This window comes from Eucalyptus grandis, chromosome 9 (genome assembly GCF_016545825.1).
Source record: "Eucalyptus grandis isolate ANBG69807.140 chromosome 9, ASM1654582v1, whole genome shotgun sequence".
NCBI classification, from domain to species: Eukaryota; Viridiplantae; Streptophyta; class Magnoliopsida; order Myrtales; family Myrtaceae; genus Eucalyptus; species Eucalyptus grandis.
Genome location: NC_052620.1, coordinates 17,000,451 through 17,017,058, shown reverse-complemented (window position 1 = coordinate 17,017,058; position 16,608 = coordinate 17,000,451). Strand labels below are relative to the sequence as shown.

General features: G+C 38.1%; 1 protein-coding gene across 3 annotated transcripts; it reads right to left on the bottom strand.

Annotated features, from left to right (window-relative positions):
• Positions 1-1,137: 1,137 nt before the first annotated feature.
• On the bottom strand, positions 1,138-6,161 carry LOC104418435 (cysteine-rich and transmembrane domain-containing protein WIH1). Of its 3 annotated transcripts, none has more exons than XM_039302707.1 (3): positions 5,718-6,161; positions 1,515-1,683; positions 1,138-1,314 (listed from the first exon to the last, which is right to left on the bottom strand). In XM_039302707.1, the coding sequence occupies exons 1-3, from the start codon at positions 5,965-5,967 to the stop codon at positions 1,269-1,271; spliced, it is 465 nt and encodes a 154-aa protein (XP_039158641.1). In that variant the 5' UTR covers positions 5,968-6,161; the 3' UTR covers positions 1,138-1,268. The 3 variants fall into 3 exon arrangements, with proteins under 3 accessions (XP_039158641.1, XP_039158642.1, XP_010028083.2); XM_039302708.1 differs by lacking the exon at positions 5,718-6,161 and adding an exon at positions 1,828-2,027; XM_010029781.3 differs by lacking the exons at positions 1,138-1,314; positions 1,515-1,683 and adding exons at positions 4,962-5,232; positions 5,420-5,573 and having other exon boundaries at positions 5,718-6,150.
• Between the last annotated feature and the right edge of the window lie 10,447 nt (positions 6,162-16,608).

Below are 16,608 nucleotides of genomic sequence, written 5' to 3'. Positions count from 1 at the left end.
TGGTGCCGCTCCTTACGAAAGTGAGGGTTGCTTTCTAGAGAGCTCATGAAACAGGATCAAGCACAATGCCATAATAGTGCGAAGTAATATAGAAATTCTCGCTGAAACAAGAGGTTAGTGTATGTGTGGTATGTCCGGTTCTATTACATAAAAGTACAAGTTTAAAGCCGAGCTACTTGTCACTTTGATAGAGCTTTGATATACTTGCACTAAGTAAAGGTTTAACTCGAAAGAGATCTTTATGTATGTATATTAATCTTACTGAAACTTTGGCTTTTGTTTTACAAACAAAGTGGGGGATTGTTGGAATTTTGTTTGTTAAAACAAAATGAGTGCCTTTTATTTTGTCCCACATAGAAAATGTGGGAGCAGGAGGATTAATTTATTAATGAGGAATTTCCCTTTTGTAGTTAAAGGAGTGATTAGGTGGGGCTAGACCCCACCATACCCGCGTGCGGGTGCGCGATTATTTGGCGCACTTAGCACTTTGCACGCCTGCGCGCCCGCGGTTTAATTAGCATTAATCTCTTGCTTTTTTATTTATTTATTTTTTATTTTATTTTATATTGTAGTTCAAAGGTTGCCTTTTAATTTGAGAATTTCGGAAATGAAATATAAATGAAAATTCGAAATTCTATTTAAAAAAAAAAAAAAAATTATTCCAAATTTTATTTGTGTCTTTTCAAGACAACTTTTGGAAAATTACTTATTTGGTTTTAATTTATCCGAAGGATTGCAATTGTTCGTTTTTCGACTTCTTCCGAAGAGTCGCATTGGTTTATCCGAACAATTTTCTAAAGACATGTTTGTTCGCAATTTTCACGAAGAGTTGCGAAACATACTTCATTATTTTCGGAAAGAAATAGTGTTGTCATTTTCAAGTCCTCTTTCCAAAAAAATAGCAGTCAATTTTTCGATTGTTTAGAGAGGCTATAAATACTAAATTCTTTATTTAGATTCTCATCCGAGAAACTTTGTTGTATCCCTGGAGGATTTTTGCCGGTGACCATTAGCAACGTTGTGAGACAAATAAATTCTTAAAGAAAGTGATATCACGCCTCAAAGTCCGAGTTGTTTTTACTCAATCCGATTTCATTGATCAACCCATTTCGAACACATATTTTAACAACAGATCGTTCAATAAATAAAGACATCACAGCCAAATCATCCTGATAGTTCCCGACACTAACTCCTCCGCCGTCCAACCGGCAGAGATGGAAACCAGAACGATCTTTTTCCTAAATCCGCGCCATTGCCTCGAGCCCACCTCAGGAATCCTCATCCAGCAGACAGCAACAGCGAATTGCCGCGAAGCTGCAAAAAAGCCGAGATGGAACACACGCATTTTCATGAGTTCAGGAGCCGAGCAAGGAAAATACGCACGCTCATAACAACAAGCTGCTGGAAACCGACTGGCTCAAATACAAAGTAGATTTGAACAAGAAACTAAAAGATTCACACTTGATTTGATTATATTATACTTTTTGACAAGCAAATTTAGTCGCGTGCATTACCATCCTTCAAGAAAGCCGGTGTCCTGCCAGCGGCGCTGCTCCTCGTAGTGGGGCTGGGCCGGCTGGCCATATCCTTGCTGTGGAGGATATCCCTGTGGAGGATACCCCTGTGGCGCGTAACCCTGCACCGGATACCCTGGAGGAGGATAGCCTTCGACTTTCGGGTACCCTGCAAGTAGAATTTTTTGTTTTACGATACCAAGAAAGACCCGCAGAAATCAGAAACGAACATACTACACATTCCCAGGAGACTACAGGTGATGAATTTGAGAAATAGCAGAAAAGCATGGCGAATCCAAGAGAACAAGGTTACCTTGCGGGGGAGGGGCGCCGACCGGGGGATGATTCTGGTTGTAGTAAGTACTCATCTCTCTCTCTCTTCTCTTCTCTTCTCTTGCAAGCGATTCGGAGCGGGCGAAGACGAAGGTAAGAGAGACGAGGGAGGAGAGGTGGATTTATATAGAGAGAAAGACGATTCGGAGCGGGCGAAGGCGAAGGTGAGAGAGACGAGGGAGGAGAGGTGGATTTATATAGAGAGAAAGACCGGGACGTGAGATGCGCGGTTGACGAACGCGGTAGCTCCGTCCAATTCAAATGGCAAAGTAAGCTTACGTCCTCCGACCACGAAGGTTGACTGTTGTTTCGTCGTTCACGTTGGAAAGGAGAGAAAATGAAGCGGGCCTGCCCAAAAAGGCGAGAGAAGCTTTTTGTAACGGGGCCACACGAAGGAGAGTAAGACTGTAAGAGAGGGAGATGGCCAGACTTGATGACATAGAGGGAGACAGACCAGATGACGACGACAGGACAGGAGGAAAGCTGCGTGGATTAACACGTGGGAGACTCTTATGTCTGCAGTTTAGACGGATGGAGTCGGGAGTCTGGGCCTTCTCTTTAGGGAAAGACGCGCCCTCTTGGAGGAATTATTTGGAACTTAATTAAGTAAACTAAACATGACAGTAAACACTTTTCATCTAATAAATTTTAAAAATTTCAAAGCACATTTAATAAGATTGTATAAACGTCTAAGGGAACATGTTAAAATAATTAAATATTAAATTAAGCCTCCATATTAAAATTTTAAACTTTTAGACTAGTGGATAGTGATTTTATATAATTTCATAATTATTTTAACATTTCACTTTTCTTAATGTCCCGAAAAAATACAATATGATTTATAATTTATATAAATAAAAGCCATCATATTGATGGTGTGGTTCTCATGGTGGAATTCATAAGGTTAATGGTTAAGATGATATTAGTCTAAATAGTTCACGGATCATGCAATAACTTCTTGAAAGTCGCCTCAACTTATGGGGATCAACAATCAAAAGTCTGTCCACAAATAAAAAGAAATTTGTTGGCACCCTTAAAAAGCAAATTATGATGTCAAAGAGTTACGGTTAATGCGAATTGATGCCATCAAATGAACACAAACGATGGTTTTGAGTATGATATAACTTCGGGCAATTATTGATGAGAAAGTGCTAAACCCTTGAGGGAAAAATAAATTCCTTATATTGGGCCATAGTAATAAAGCAAAATCATCGACTATACGAAGTCACGTAGGCTATGAGGATCGACTAATTAATCAAACACGTTGGTGTCAACAAGAGTAAACAATATATTGGCCAACACTTGACATATTAGACGATCAACACTAGCATTGACCGTGAAAAACCAATAGAACTAAGTTAACATGCCAGTAGTAGTTTTCTTCCATCATAATAATAGAAAGTCGAGGTCAGTCAATTCAATCTCAGTCGAATTGAGAAGCACTGATGTCAACTCACACAGTTTGGCTAAAATCAAATCAGATACACTTACTAGAAAGAGTTATTATACTAAAACTCAGGTGGCAACAATTATCAAAAGTGTTGATCTATAATTGAAGTCAAGTGGTCATCGCCCGGGTATGATAAAAGGATCACATCTATAGAGCACTATTAATGTAATCGACCTCCTAAGGAAGGAACTATTATACCATCAAATATGGGGTTGAAATGTGGATTTGAAAAGTGGGAACGATGGTTGAGAGAGGTCAATCACCCATGTACGATAGAAGGAGCACATCTGAAGAGCACTAGACACGATCAAACATCCGAAAAACAATTTAATTTCCTTGCAAATTATTTCCACTCTTTTCCAAGCGATTTATATTTGGTCATTGCAGTTGATTATTTCTGTTTGGCAAATCAAACACCGGCTCTTGTTCTTTCGGAGAGATTCGTGGTATCATTAATTTGATTCATTTCATCAATTTTGGAACCCAATGTTAAGTTCTTATTCCTTTCGATGCATAATCGTCTGTCAATTCAAAGTACCAGACTCCTACACTTGATCGGGATCGTTCATAAGCGCTACAATCCTAACCTCGATTCGGTAATCCAATGGAGCAATCGATTAGGAAGTAGTGGGTCCTGTGCCTGCCTACCCAGACATCTTTCTCCTTACTTTCTCGATTCTCTTCCTCACAAGATGATCGGTCTTGTTTTGTCTCTTGCATGGCGAAACAACGTCGTTTTTATTTCACTTTAGTCATGTGGGTATCAATGACGTCATTTTTATTCACTTTAGTCATGTGGGTGTCATATCAATTTATAAGCTTTCCAGAGTCTATGTGAGTGTTTTTATTTTTTATTTTTTATGGTGCTCATTGATAGACCTTAACGGAGGTAAATGTGTCACACAAGTACGAGATTGAGATTCTTTTTTTGTGTCACAAAAAAAAAAAATTTGAGCACGTGTTGCGGTGAATGTAATTTGGGATTTTTGGTGGTACTAATAAATAAAACCAAAATGCAAAATACAAAAAAAAAAATTAAAATAAAGGGCTTAAATTCATCAAATGATTGGAAAGGATGTTAATTATATGCACCGGGCTCGATCCAATTCCTCCAAGCCAAGCCCCTGGCCCATGCACTTTTATTAAGTCCATCTGTTAAGTCCAACTTGCATTACAAAGACCCCATGAAAGCCCAGAAACCAGACTATGTCTACTCTAGCCCTCAGTTTGTTCATTATATCCTCGCACCAGAAACCAGCCCCATCAAATTGGCTAGAACACTCAACCAACCCAGCCCTAATTCTCGTTCTTGACCCTGCGATTCGAGGGAACGAGGGGAAAGCGAAGCAACCGTGGTAGAGCGCAAAAAACGTGAGGACAAAATCGGTAAAAAAATCCTAGGATTGCTGTGTCATGGTTTTGCCAAAATAATCGATTTCTCATCACGTAGACGCAAAGCTGACAAAGCGAAACAAGAAAAGAAGGTTTTATTTTTTTTTTTTTTTTTTTTTTTTTTAAGGGGGAGTTGGGGGGGTAGAAAGTCTTGTTGCGAGGGTGAAAAGACTTAATCGGCATATATACTGCGCTAGCGAGCATTGGTTTAAAGTGTAAGTTAACCTTATTGTGAGAAAATTAGCCATTAGAAAGGGGCATAGATAAATCAAACGAGCTCAGAAAAGACACATGTCTCATAATCCGTGAATGAGAAAAGTAACAATAGTCTCCAGATATATACATCAACGATTCAACAGAGATCGTTCAATAAATAAAGACATCACAGCCAAATCACCTGATAGTTCCCGACACTAACTCCTCCGCCGTCCAACCAGCAGAGATGGAAACCAGAACGATCTTTTTCCCTAAATCCGCGCCGTTGCCTCGATCCCACCTCAGAAAACCGCATCCAGCAGACAGCAACAGCAAAGTGCCGCTAAGCTGCAAAAAAACCGAGATGGAACACGCGCGTTCATGAGTTCAGGAGCGGAAGCAAGGAAAATACGCACGCCCATAACAACAAGCTGCTGGAAACCGACAAAGTAGATTTGAACAAGAAACTAAAAGATTCACACTTGATTTGATTATATTATACTTTTTGACAAGCAAATTTAGTCGCGTGCTTTACCATCCTTCAAGAAAGCCGGTGTCCTTCCGGCGGCGCTGCTCCTCGTAGTAGGGCTGGGCCGGCTGGCCATATCCTTGCTGCGGAGGATACCCCTGTGGCGCGTAACCCTGCACCGGATACCCTGGAGGAGGATAGCCTTCGACTTTCGGGTACCCTGCAAGTAAAATTTTTTGTTTTACGATACCAAGAAAGACCCGCAAAAATCAGAAACGAACATACTACACGTTCCCAGGAGACTACAGATGATGAATTTGAGAAATAGCAGAAAAGCATGGCGAATCCAAGAGAACAAGGTTACCTTGCGGGGGAGGGGCGCCGACCGGCGGATGATTCTGGTTGTAGTAAGTGCTCATCTCTCTCTCTTCTCTTCTCTTCTCTTCTCTTCTCTTCTCTTGCAAGCGTTTCGGAGCGGGCGAAGACGAAGGCGAGAGAGACGAGGGAGGAGAGGTGGATTTATATAGAGAGAAATACCGGGACGTGAGATGCGCGGTTGAGGGAGCACCCAAGAATTTTCTTCTTCTAGAGAGACGAAAAAACCGACTAGCCATGGCGGTTGACGAACGCGGTATCTTGCCTTAAGGCTTCGTCCAATTCAAACGGCAAAGTAAGCTTACGTGCGCCGACCGCGAAGGTTCGCTGTTGTGTTGTCGTCCAGGTTGGAAAGGAGAGAGTTTTTGGAGATGGGCGTTTTGAAACGGCAATCTTCGTCCTTCTCCTCATATTTTGAAACGAACTACCCAGATATTCACGCGTTGCGAGATACAAATTTTTGTGACTAAAAATATTGCTCAAAAGTATATGTCCCATGACGTGGGACCCATATAATGTAACGACACATACACATCGAATTCACATATACCAAGGTCGTGTAATAATTGCTCAGAGAAGGCTATTCATTTATACGTGGGAATAAATAAATAAATATGATATTTTTTGGACTATAACATAAAATAGTCGATTTCATGTTACTTTGGACCTTTGGTTCATTTTCACTGCTTTTTTCTGTTCTATTTTGAAAATTTCGTAAGTGGAAACTACCATGCTATTGCTATGTAGACATCTAGTTTTTCATTTAAGAATTTTCCAACGTGATTAGGATTTCAGGAGCTTAATCAAAGAGCATAATTAGATGATGCTCGTTAGGATCTTTCTTACAAAGTCTAATCCCGTCTCTCATATGAATTATCTTTTCTTGTGTAAATATCTTATTTATTAACATCTAAATTTCTGCCTAAAGATCTTTTCGGGATACGACTATATTAGTGCCTAACTATTGCATGTTACTTTTAGGGTGCCAAAATATTTCAAAAATTCATTTATTTATTTTTTGGTTATTAATGCCGCAACTTTTTTTTTTTGTCGGTCTTACTATATTCCTACTCTACACTCACTCTCGACTTTTGTCCCGCCTTTTTGCGGCATGAGTCGAAACCCACTCGAAACTTACACGTCCCCACTCCATCCCTCCCCGAGGGTGGGGATTTGAACCCCTCACCCCCTTCCATGTTGAAGGGTGGCCACCGGCGAATCCCAGGTGGTTAAATGCCGCAACTTTTCAAAAGCAATTACATAAGCGACTCTAGCTACTCGTGCTTTTAGAGAATCCAACTTGGCTTTTTTTTTTATAAAAGAAAAGCTTGCCTGAGACAATTATATAGTCAGATTTTAAGGAAAAAAAATGGCACTATAGTGATCCTCCGTCAAGTTTTGGTACTAAATTGATGATAGCAAAGTTTTGGCACAACACATGATTTGAGTTGTGCAGTGCACCAATCATGTCACACAACATCTTTGAATACATTTCTTTTTCATAAACTGAAGAATTGCGATTGAATTGGTCCCGAACATGCTCTATCATTGCTGTCCATACTCACAAGGTCTCAAGCTTTCGTCTTTCAATCTCAAGAGAGAGCAAAGTCAGAGAAGAAGCAAATGTAAGGCTAAAGAGGAGAGATGAATAAAATTTTGTTCAGCTCCTCCTTTTTCTTATTAGAGGAAAGTAAATAGATTGTGATTTTAAATGAAATTATTTGTAAAAGAGAGGGTGTGTGCGTGTTTGTGCGTCGGCGTTTGCTTATGAGTCTAAAAATGCATAGAAAATTGGTGGCTAACGTAGAATTTTTATCTTGCGATTTTTTCTTCAAACCCAGGACATCATTTTCTCACATTTCTAATCGCATCAAGTTTTTAGACCAAAAATATTGCATAAAGTTTAGTACCAAAACTTTACAAACAATTAGTTTATGCCAAAACTTTAGAAACTCTCTATTTAAATTACTCGAGTGAGTTTTTTGTTTAAAATACTGGCATGTCAGATTCTCCGGTAAATTAAGTTACAGAGTCATTTAAATAATCGTTTTTCGTACTGGTTGATCGTTTGAAAAGTTCAGTATCAAAGCAACCGCTGAAACGATAGTTTTGGCCCTGCTAAAACCTTTTAACATTTAATTAAAGATTAGGATTTCTGGCACTGAGTCGTTTAACATTCATTTTTATATTAGGTTTGTATTAATTCTATCGCAAAGAAAACACACCAAATGAAACTTCACAGGAGGTCTTCCTCTCAATTTTTTTATTTTTTATTTAATTTTTTTTATTGCTAACGGACCACGCCAGAGGCAGCTTCTCCTTCGTGGAGATTCACGAGCAACTTCCATGTTCATAAATTTAGCAATTTCATCATCAATTATCCGCTCATGTTCATCATCTCCTTTTCCTCAATGCCAACATCCAAAATCTACGAAGACCCAATCGTCTTTTGACCCGTCACTGCTCGTGTTGAGCCTCGACCTTTATGCATGGCTGTCCTGCTCTGCCGCGTAAGAGGCCGCTGCCTTCTGTAGGGAAAATCACCAATGTGACGATTGTTGAGAAAATTCCCATGTTATTTTGAAGGTGACAAAAGATAATTAATGATTACTAATGTGTTAATTGATTGAGTTAAGCTAGGTAATATATGTACAATTTGAAATGGATATGTTGTCATAAACAACACCAAGAAATTCTACTATGAGAAGTGATTTGCCACTGTCAAGAGTGCTTTGCTGATATTGAGGGATTATTGCCGATATCTAACGTGAGTAAGATATTGGGCGTTGAAGATGTTCACAAGCAGAAAGGATCTTTAGATACGGTAAAAACGTCTGAAAGGACCTTATCGAGAGTGAACGAGTTAGGAACAACGAAATTGTTCATAATGATTTTGAGGTACAAAGATCGGATGAAGAGTTGGATGGACTTAGTGGTAGTGAACAAGCCTAGAATGAGGATGTTTGGTAAAACTTGAAAATACCATGAAGATGAATAGCTTGGTGACTTGAAATTGTCAATAAGCTTGGAAGGATTAGAAAGATCAACATCATTATCGGGGGCAACAAATTATTATTGAGGCAGCAAATTGTTGGCAAAGAGTAGTTGCTTTATGCAGATGAGGTGGGAGACTATGATGATATCAATGACTTATGTGAGTTTAGTGAAGACTAGGTATAAGGATGAGAATCTTGACAAGGAGGGGAAAAAGATGACGAGGTGTTCATATTGACTTGGAGGTATCATGGTCAATCTTTCATCAAGGTAACATCTTTGGAAGCTAAAAATACTCAAGAGGATCATTTGGTGATTGATTGCAAGTCGTCCATATGGTTTTTCAGTGGACAACATCAACTAATTAGTGAAAATTCTCACATCCTAATTATGGGTAAGGGATCATGTTGATATTTAGTCCTGAAAGATGCCGATCACTTGATCACATGATAAGAACATTAATCATGATGGAAATAGCCATCACAAAGGTTTGAAATCTGAAGAAAGATCACCAGAGTTCTTTAGGAGCAGTTTTGACAATAATGAGCAAGTTTGACAAAAGTATACTGATATGGTTTTGGGAAATTGCCACAATCAAAAAGACTTTGTCGATGTCAAAGAGTCGCTATGATGATTTCTAGAGACATCCTACTACCAACAATGGTAGAACCAATGGCTACTTGAAGACTTCGATGGGAAATGGTCATCCTAGAATGGATGGCTATATATTAAGTTCAAGAGAAGTAATTAGGTTTGGTGGAAATGAATAAAACGAGTCATTTGCTTCAACTCTTCTTCTTTGCTCTCTTTTTGTTTATAATTGTTGCGTATCCTAATGTTAAAATCTGGGTCATGCTAATATTTGTAATAAGTTATGCAAGCAAGTGTACAAGAGTAATAATAGTACATGATTCCTAATAATGTGATCTATTGAAAAGTGATATTTGTTGATTCTAACTTAGCTTAAAGATTACTAGTGGATTCTAGCTTTGTTATGGCCGTTAGTGTTAAAAATAGATAGAGGCTTGAAGATAAAGTCGGACCACTACATAGTTGCTAACAATATATTCTATCTTCAATATTAGCATTACCTATTTGTAATAGTCAACATTTGTTAAATAGTAGCATGCATATCTAATTTCTACAATCTATTTCTATTAATGTTTGAAATTGAACTTGTTATATTCCGCAAATGATTTTTATGGTTCTTAGACAACCTATTCACCCATTCTCTAGGTTGTATTGTTTTTTTTTTTTTTTTTTTGGTAACGCTTCTCTAGGTTGTATTGTTAGTCTCATCACTTTCACTTGATCAATTCACAGCTTCTACTCACCACATGTCGCCACATTAGCCGAGCTATAGGTGTCATGACCGTCTTGAAGGTGAACAACCAAGGAACCGATGGATTAGTAAGTGAACATTTATTACACACTCTCAAGCCAATACCAATCACAACTTTTGGGCGTTAGTTTAATCAATTAAACATGGGGAAAATCACCAAAAACTTTTTAAATTTATTGCAATTGTATCAATTGAATCATAAACTTTCTTTTACCAATTAAGTCCTAAATCTTTTGTATTTGTGTCAATTCATTCTATTAAGTCAATTTTGACTGAAAATCACTTATATGGATGCCAACTATTTTATGTGACATAGATGATGCTGACATGGACAAATTTTTAACAATATTATAATATTTTTGGATTATTTTTTTATTTTTTAATCTTTTCTTTTCCTTTTTCTTTCTTTGTTTTTTCCCCTTCCCTTCTTCCTCTAGTTAGTCAGCAGCTTGGCAACCGACCAAAGGCAAGGGCTGGCAAGGTCAACCTCACTAGCTATTGGCAATGGGGAGCCTCGCCAAGCCATGGCAAGACTGATCTTGTCACCATTAGGCAAGATCAAGGCTCGCCCTCAAGTCTTGACCACACTATCACTAGGAAAGGTTGGCCTCGCCAATGGTTAAGTGTGGCTTGACCTCACTAGTCTAGTGAGTTCTAGCGTTGCCAAGCCATGACAAGGCCGACCTTGCTTGGTGACAGGTGAGGCTTGGCATTGCTAGTGGCTGGTAAAGTCGATCTCATCGATCAACACCACTGGCTAGTTGCTGAGGTCCGGCAACAGAATAAAGGAAGAAGAGAAGGGGAAAAAAGACCAAAAAAAAATAAATAATTGGAAAAATGTTAAAATATTATTAAAATTTGGCTATGTTAGCGTTATGAGTGCACGTAGGATGATTAGCGTTCATGTCAGCGATTTTGATTAAAATTGGATGGATATACTAAATTGGTATAAATACAAAAGGTTTATAAGTGAATTGGTACAAATGCAAACGTTTTATAACTAAATTGACACAATTATAATAAGTTTTTTTTTTGTGTAATTCTCACAATAAACATGCAAATCAATTTATATTGGAGTCATCATAATCTATTATAGGCCTCTTAGAAACCGAAATTAAATGTGGGAGCATCCTACTTACTAAAGATTTCTTAAATATAGGGATTTAATTACGTTAAGATAAATTCAACATTCTTTCAATTCCTTTGCTCTTTATTTCAAAAATGTTTTGTAAGAAAACTTGGTCAATTTTAATTCTAAACCACTAGCATATAATGGATGACCATGCGAGTACGTAGACAATAATTTAACTTCTCAATAATCAAAGCAATGAATAAATTACTTATGACAAAAAAAGAAAAAAGAAACTCGATGTGTTGAGTAATAGTAAAGCTTCATTATGTCCAACACATCAAATGTTTTACAAGATGTTAACTTCGAACCAAATAATGCATGCATGACCTAAAAAAGAATCTAAATGCAATGTCGATTAATTCTTTTTGGGTACTTCATTTCATACAAAATTAAAATATATGCGATGTGTCCAATGCATGAGATGAAATCTGTATACGCGATGTGATCTTTATTAAAGTATTTGTTGGAAAAAGATCTCCAGGTAATTCTGATCATGTATATTCTTAGCCATTGTGGCAGTAAGTTCGCATAGCAGCAGAATCAAAGTGATGGTAGTAATCAAGAAGCTAGGTAGTCTAATAGGTCTATTAGAATCTATGACGAAAGGATAGCAACCGATGCTATTTTTTGGTAACCTACCAATATTCAGGAAAAGAACTATATGGACAATTCTATCTTTGTGTAGTAGCATCAATGGTAACTCTAACTACACTTTGCTTATCAAATCCACCTCTAACAAATGGATTGAAAATGGTTATAAAAGAGAAGATCTCAGAAGCCAAATGTTAGCGAGCAACACATGTTAAAGTTTGAAAACTTGCTATACGTCCTATTCTAAGCGAAACGCTTTCCATAGACTATTTCTCGAAGTATTGTGTTTGTGTTGTCTTAGTAATTATGCTAAAGATTAAGTGTGTAAGAGTAAGAGCAAATGAGTCCTGAAAGTGTGATCTATTGTGTAATAAGATCAATGCTTGCCAATTGTAACCTTCTAAGCAGATTATTAATACAATCCACCCAACTTGTGACTATTAGTCTAAAGAATATGTGCAAGTTTGAGGATAAAACCGAACCACTAGTGTATTACTTCCACAAGCACACATTATAATCATAAGTTTTGAAACATCACATTGACCATATCTTTACTTAGCATAAACTATTTTCGACAAAAATTATCAAATTTTCTAAAACAAACTATTCACCTCCTCTAGGTTGTATTGTTAACCTCCAACAATATTAACATAAAGTTATGTGACTCACTAAATGACTGTAATATATGACATGTATAATATGAAAACTAATGAATTTTATATGAGATATGGATGCAATTTTTTGAGATATTCTTTTTGAATTAAAAAGGGAAACTATCTAAATTTACATGATGATTTTTACCAATTAGGTTATAATAAATATTAAATCCTAAACATGCGCTAAAACAAAGTTTATGCTTTCCTAAATTACTACATAATTCCTAATGCACCTAAGAAGTTTCCATAAGAGAGCAAGCAAACGATTCAAAAATCACTCGAAAACCTTATCACTAATTGAGTATCGCTAAGTTAAGTCGCACGTCAAACTTTCGTCAAGTTAAACATTTTCAATAAGAGTTTCATCTTTACCAATGGTAACGACAGCAACAACTTTTCCTTTTGAGTTTGCCACCACAAGTCTCGTCCTCCAACCATTTTCTTCAAATAATCGAATGAACTTGCGTTTCCAGCATATGTCTTGAGAAATCACTACGGTACCACTTGTGCATTTTGAATTGGTCTCAGGACATACCTACAAAGAGCACATTTAAGCATTCAATCTTGGTACTCAGGTTGCACGGGCACTTGATAGTTAGGGCATGCTTGGTAACCAGCAAATTCTTAGCTTCCGTTTCTTTATTCTCTGAATATATATATGTATGTATGTATGTATGTATGTATGTATGTAAAAATCTATTTGCTGATGTCAGCTAATTTTTCTACTCCTAAGAATAAATTTGTTCCAGGGAATAAATTTGGAACGAAATCAAGAAGTACAAAAAAGTTTCTTTTTAATTTTGAGAACAATTCTAGAATTAAATCAATTTCTTTTTTTGTCTTTTCTTTTTTTCTTCTTCCTCCTCTAGTCGGTCGCCAGCCTCAGGGATGGTTAGTGACTGGCTAGACAAGGTCCAGCGAGCCTTGCTAGCTCTCGACGAGGCTTGTCTTCAGTGTCTGGGCGAGGCTTGACCTCACCATGGCTAGGCATGGTAGTTGGGCAAGGTCGAGCCTTGCCAAGGGCCGGTAAAGCTCCCTTGAGACCAGTGACTAGCTAGAGGTGAAAGAAGACGAAAAAGATAAAAAGATAAATATTTCATAAAATTATTAAAAAATTGAATAGCATAAAAAGATTTGAGGATCATAGCATTTATGTTCTTTTTCTATTCCTGTAATAGAAATTTGGTGCAATTACCAAATACCTTCGAATGTGTAGAAACTCTTAATTGTCAAAGTACACTTAGGCAAGACAAAATATCCATTGATCTCATTCTACCCCATCAACCGTTGATATGGCGCATAATTTTTACTCACGTCCACTCATAATTGACATGTATCTATTGCTGCCGAATTAAATAGAATAAAATCATATACATCCATGGAAGCTTCTTTTCTTCATTGACCTCAGCACCTCTCCTCACCGTGGGGATCGGTGGAGTCGCAGCACCATGTCTTGCGCATCCGAGGGGAGCTAGTCCTTCTGGTGTTGCTCGTAGTCAAACCGAGCCACCGCCTCCATCGTCACTTGCAGTGGCTCGGTCCAACTATGAGCGACACCCCTTCTCCATCGTCACCCGCGGTTGGCTTGCGGTCGGCCCCATAAATGGCCAAGCCACCCCTTCATCGTCACGACAGCTCGCAGTTGTTCCTCGTCCAAATCTGGTTCTAGTGTCATGCCTCCAAATCCGGTGTCACCCATGTCCACAAGCCTTGCCCGTTCATGACTCGAAAGGCGGCTTGTCCACAAAACTGGTGACCATGGCTCATCCATGGCCCCATGTCTTGACAGTGAGCTTGAGATCCCAACGGCCATGGACTGCGAGCTCAAACAACAAAAGAAAAGTACTGGCAAATAGAGAAATAAAGGTCAGGGAAGCGGGGGCCTGAAGGCGGGAGCCATGAACGAGCAACGCCAACGATGTTGTGGATGGAGAAGGAAGAAAGAAACAAAAAACTGGGCAGATTTTTTGTCTTATTTGATTCCACATCAATTGCTACTGTGCATTTGTGGACACTTGTCCATTTGTGAGTGGATGTGAGCAGAAAATTATTTTCCACATTGGCTGCTTTTGTGGTATTGAACCACTGAATATCCTCTCCTTAGGCACCAATCCAGAAGCCATTAAGTCCTGCTTTAAATCTTAAACCTTCCCAGGAAGCTCATCAATTGCCGACACTTAAGGCTCCCATATGTTGGCAATGTTCATAATAGCTTTTCTTGAGGATCAACCTTGCCTAGTGATCTCAATCTACGAATAATGACGGTCAGCCGAGTACACATATATTAGCAATCCACTCACCCTCATTTGTATGGCGCTCATTTGAGGGCAATAACTTTTTTCCGCTTGCTTGAGTGCCACAAATTTGAAAAAATGATCACTTGAATGCCATTGATGATTTGTCTTGTCGTAAAATCCGATATGGATGCCAGTCATCATTCATGACTTCATTGGTACTGTCGTGGATGATTTTTTAATTATTCTTTTATTTTTTTGATTTTCTTTTTCTTTTTCTTTTCCCCTTTTTCAAGTCTAGCAAGAATCACCCGGTTTCATAGCAAGCGAGGGTAGCTAGTAACCGTTGCCAACCCTCGAAAAGGGCAAAAAAAAAAAAAATCCACCTCATATGAGAAATTAATAAAAAAAGTTCACGTTGGATGATTTGCTAGAAATAGTACTTAAAGGATCAATTTTACTCTGATATGATACTTAAGTGAGTGAAAAAAAAATTTGACACTCAAGTGCCGTACGAAAGTCATGGCATTTGCATTGTTCTTTTCTCAATGGGTGAGCATACTAATTCTAGACTTTCTAACTTGACTTGTCCCTTCAAGCGGCAATTTAAGTTTTTCCCATATTTCTTTAGCACCAGAAAATGTCGAGATGCAATTACATTCATTAGCATCTAGAGCACGACAATAGATTCGTTGCCTTATCGTTCAAATAGCGCTCTATTCTTTTTCATTCTTACGAACGATTGTTTCAAGTTCAATCCTACTAGGCATATGAGGACGTCATATTCTTGAAATTGGATAGAAATTTTTATACGAGCCTTCCGATAGTTGTAATCCATTTCAAAAAATAGAGATGGCCTAAATGACTTTCCAACGTGTCATGCCATGATCTATAGCTCAAAAAATTTGATAAGAACAAACAATGTCAAGCAAGAATCAATCGAGCACCCGCTCTCATACAAACTGTTGTGAACATATATGGAAAATTCAACACAATATCAAGTATTTATGCAAAAATCCGAGTCAGGCAAATTCAAACACGTGACATGCACATAAATTGAAACAGTAGGGATAAAGAAATGCTCAACTTGACTTATAATGGTTAGGCTCTAAGTCGTTGCCTCCTCCCCTCCCTGAGATTGTTCGAGAGTTACGCTCAATCTAATATACTCGAACATCTTTCTACGGTTGGCTTATGATGGAGCTAGCTCTCATTTACAAATGGGGTGAACTCTTTTATAAAAAATCTCTCTCACAAATTCAATCTCGCAAGAGTTTTTATTGCAAAGTGTGTGCAAGAGTTCTTAGCAAGTGTATGTAGTGTACCTCTCTAATGCCTACGGCAATGGGCAACCCAAGTCATAAAAAAAAAACAAGCTCAGAAGTCATTACAAACATTTCAAGTGGCTAGAAGTCCGTTGAGGCTTTCAGATGTCCGACCAAATATGTCCACTCAATATAAGCATGGACACCCACTGGATTAGGCAAATAAATCCAAAATTCAAAACTCTAGGAGCCAGGTATTCGGAGGTGAACTTGCCGAGTAATTTGCATAGCCCGGGGTCTGACCTGTTTTTCAAGCGGGATGGTCTTTTTTGCGCCTCCGAAATCCCAAAAACTAGTCAAATAAAATATCAAAATTCCAAATAATCTATATCAAATTTTAAATTAGGGTCAACATGGGGTTTTTCTCCGGTTCCTTCAAGTCACTCGGACACCTAGAGTGCCAAAAGTTGGTACAAAGTATTACTTAACTATCAAAATCGGAGCAAAATGGATCTCTTAAGTGTTAATCCGGCCAAAACGCTGACGTGTCAATTTTCCGACGAAGCAAGTGCAAAACGGCGTCGTTTTGGTGCGGATGTGGTAAAAAATTAATATAAAAATTAATTAAATTAAATTTAAATTTATTTAAAACATTTAAAAATACAA

Coding starts and splice junctions, on each gene's coding strand:
- LOC104418435 (XM_039302707.1), bottom strand. CDS start 5,967: ATGGCTAGTCGGTTTTTTCGTCTCTCTAGAAGAAGAAAATTCTTGGGT. Junction 1,684..5,717: donor CGGCGCCCCTCCCCCGCAAG/GTAACCTTGTTC, acceptor TTCTACTTGCAG/GGTACCCGAAAGTCGAAGGC. Junction 1,315..1,514: donor ACCGGCTTTCTTGAAGGATG/GTAATGCACGCG, acceptor GCTTTTTTGCAG/CTTCGCGGCAATTCGCTGTT.